The sequence below is a fragment of the Sinocyclocheilus grahami genome, unplaced genomic scaffold, assembly GCF_001515645.1.
Source record: "Sinocyclocheilus grahami isolate Dianchi unplaced genomic scaffold, SAMN03320097.WGS_v1.1 scaffold16870.1, whole genome shotgun sequence".
NCBI lineage: Eukaryota > Metazoa > Chordata > Actinopteri > Cypriniformes > Cyprinidae > Sinocyclocheilus > Sinocyclocheilus grahami.
Genome location: NW_015516321.1, coordinates 1,897 through 4,621, shown reverse-complemented (window position 1 = coordinate 4,621; position 2,725 = coordinate 1,897). Strand labels below are relative to the sequence as shown.

Genomic DNA, 2,725 nt, shown 5'->3' with positions numbered 1-2,725 from the left:
TGAAATCATTTCCTTTTGTGAACTAATGTGACTTCTTATCACAGAATGAGGCAGAAATTATATTCTTTTTTTAGTATTCATTTATGGTATCCACTAACTGACTGTTGAACACCTTTGACAGAAATGTAAAGATTGTCAAGGCTGTAATGTGATTAGTTATTAAGGCACACAACGTTATCGGCCTTCTCCAGTGGTAGAAGCATTGACCCTGGTATCTCCCAATAACAAGACCATCTCTGGTTACTGGAACTGGATTATTTATGTCATGTTAATATACGTCCACTATTAATTTTTAAATATCATGGTTATTGCACATACTGATTATATAGTGACACCCCTAAATGAACACAATAACAATATTTAAATTTTTTTAATATCACGGTTATCGTCAAGACAGGTATATAGTGCCACCCCTGATATATAGAAATTACAAGTATATCTTTTTTCTCTCTCTCTTGGATTTAAACAGATTACACCCTGTGGCCGTTCTGGGTCGACACCCACGTTGATTCACCTTTTCACATCGATGACAGGTTTGCCTTCATCAGCTATAGCGCTAATTCATTGTTTGTTCTCCTTTAACATAATTCAGAGTTGTTTATCCTGAAGTTTTTGCTTTTTTGCTGGCACACACTGACTTGTCTCCTGCCTCTCCAGCGGCACGGTGCGGGATTCAAGATTTGCCAAGGTTCCCATTTATCACGATACTGAAAAGATCCTGAGCTCACTGCATAGTCAGGGGTTCAAGATAGGCATTGCATCGCGGTAAGATTGCAAATGATCGAATGAGCAAACACACACACACACACACACACATAGGCCTACGTAATGTGTATATATATATATATATATATATATATATATATCAAAGATGTGTTCTTTTTCTGTTTCTCAAAGAACCAGTGAGACTGAAGGAGCCAATCAGCTGCTGTCACTCTATAAACTTGACCAATACATTTCCTTCAAGGAGATCTATCCCGGTTCAAAGGTCACTCATTTTAAAAGGTACAGAAAGGACTTTTGACTTTTGAATTTGGCTGGTAATCAGTAAACCCCTAGTAGCCACGCAAAACACTCTAGCAACCACAAAGCAATACTACAAAACAATGTGAACAACATAACATTGTAACTCTATAGTGCAACCAACATAACATTCAAGAAACATTCCCAGTTTCTTTAGAATATGTGCAACTAATTAGAATATATACATTACCGGTCAAAATTTGGATTAAGTTTTTTTAAATGTTTTTTTTTTTTATGAAAACATTTTTTATTATTGTCCATTTTGAAAACAGTTTTTGCACACGATTTAAAACAAATAAATTAATATGTTTATTACACTTTAAATTGATCAAAATTGACAGTAAAGACATTAATAATGTTACAGAAAATTTGTTTCAAACATGTAATAGAACTTTCTATTCTTCAATAAATCCTGAAAAAAAAAACAATTAGCACAGTTTCCATAAAAATATTAAGCAGCTAAACTGTTGATAATAATAATAAATGTTGCTTGAGCAGAAAATCAGCATGTTAGAATGATTAGAATGATAGAGGGATCATTTGACACTGAAGCCTGGAGTAATGATGCTGAAAATTCAGCTTCACATCACGGGAATGAATTATAGTTTAACATATATTCAAATAGAAAACAGTTATTTTAAATTGTAACAATATTTCACAATATAACTGTTATTTTTAATCGAATAAATGTAGCCGTGGAGAGTATAAAAACCTTTCAAAAACACAATTGAGTGTGTTAATTTCACAGTTCTATTCTAAATCAAAGTGGCATAATAGTGCGTGCGTCTGTCTTTGCATGTGGCGTCTCGCTCACAAGTGTGCGTGTCTACAGTACCTCAGACCATCTGACTGTTGTTCTGTCTCCAGGCTGAAAGCTGACAGTGGCGTTCAGTTTTCTGACATGATGTTCTTTGATGATGAGGATAGGAACATCTTGGAGGTTGGCAGGCTGGGTAAGTCTCTGCTTACTCTCCTCCGCAGACCTTTAGAGCTGCTTCAGAGATCTGGAACTGTACGGTGAAAGTTGGAGACATCCGGTTGAATCAGCTTCTGTTTCCTGCTCTTTTAGGTGTTCACTGTGTGATGGTTCATAATGCCATCACCTGGGATCTAGTCAAGAAAGCACTTGAGCAGTTCAGCAAGAAGCAGTGAAGGCGTCTGGTCCTGTGGAGATGCAGCTGCTGCAAATGAAGAAGAACCCATTTGCTGTGCAGAAAAACTGACATGCATAGAGGACAGGGAGGGTCATGTTTAGTGGTTATTTCTGTGCGATCAACCGTTTTTGACTTGACTGACAAAAGCAATTGGCGAATACTTATAATTCTGTTTTAATGTTTACATAGTTTATTATTTAGCTCCATTTGAAAACATTAAATTAAGTTTTTTTTTAGATGCAATTTATATTTAATTTTTCAATGTATACATTAATAATTCGTTCCTTTAAGTGACCCACCTAGTCTGCCAAAGAAATGCACCTTTGCTTGTTTTTATCTAATAAAGACTTTTAAGTTAAATGGAACTAAACACAGCAAATTGTAAAACAAAAAGGCATGTGTTTTTATTGTTACTGTATGTGACAGATTTTCTGTACAGAGACTACAATAGAAAAATAGTTTTATATTTATTACATTTATAAAACACGTGTCTTCCATTTTTTGTTGGTCTCTTTTTTTAAATGTCATTTTCTCTCTTATTTGACTCT

At 34.8% G+C, this 2,725-nt stretch overlaps 1 protein-coding gene across 1 annotated transcript; it reads left to right on the top strand.

Moving 5' to 3' along the window:
- Positions 1-469: 469 nt before the first annotated feature.
- Positions 470-2,719, top strand: mdp1 (magnesium dependent phosphatase 1; the record flags this gene model as incomplete). Its single annotated transcript, XM_016265201.1, has 5 exons — positions 470-533; positions 658-765; positions 898-1,005; positions 1,891-1,976; positions 2,093-2,719. Coding segments are annotated over 5 exons (449 nt in total), but the record flags the coding sequence as incomplete, so codon positions are not given.
- Positions 2,720-2,725: the final 6 nt, after the last annotated feature.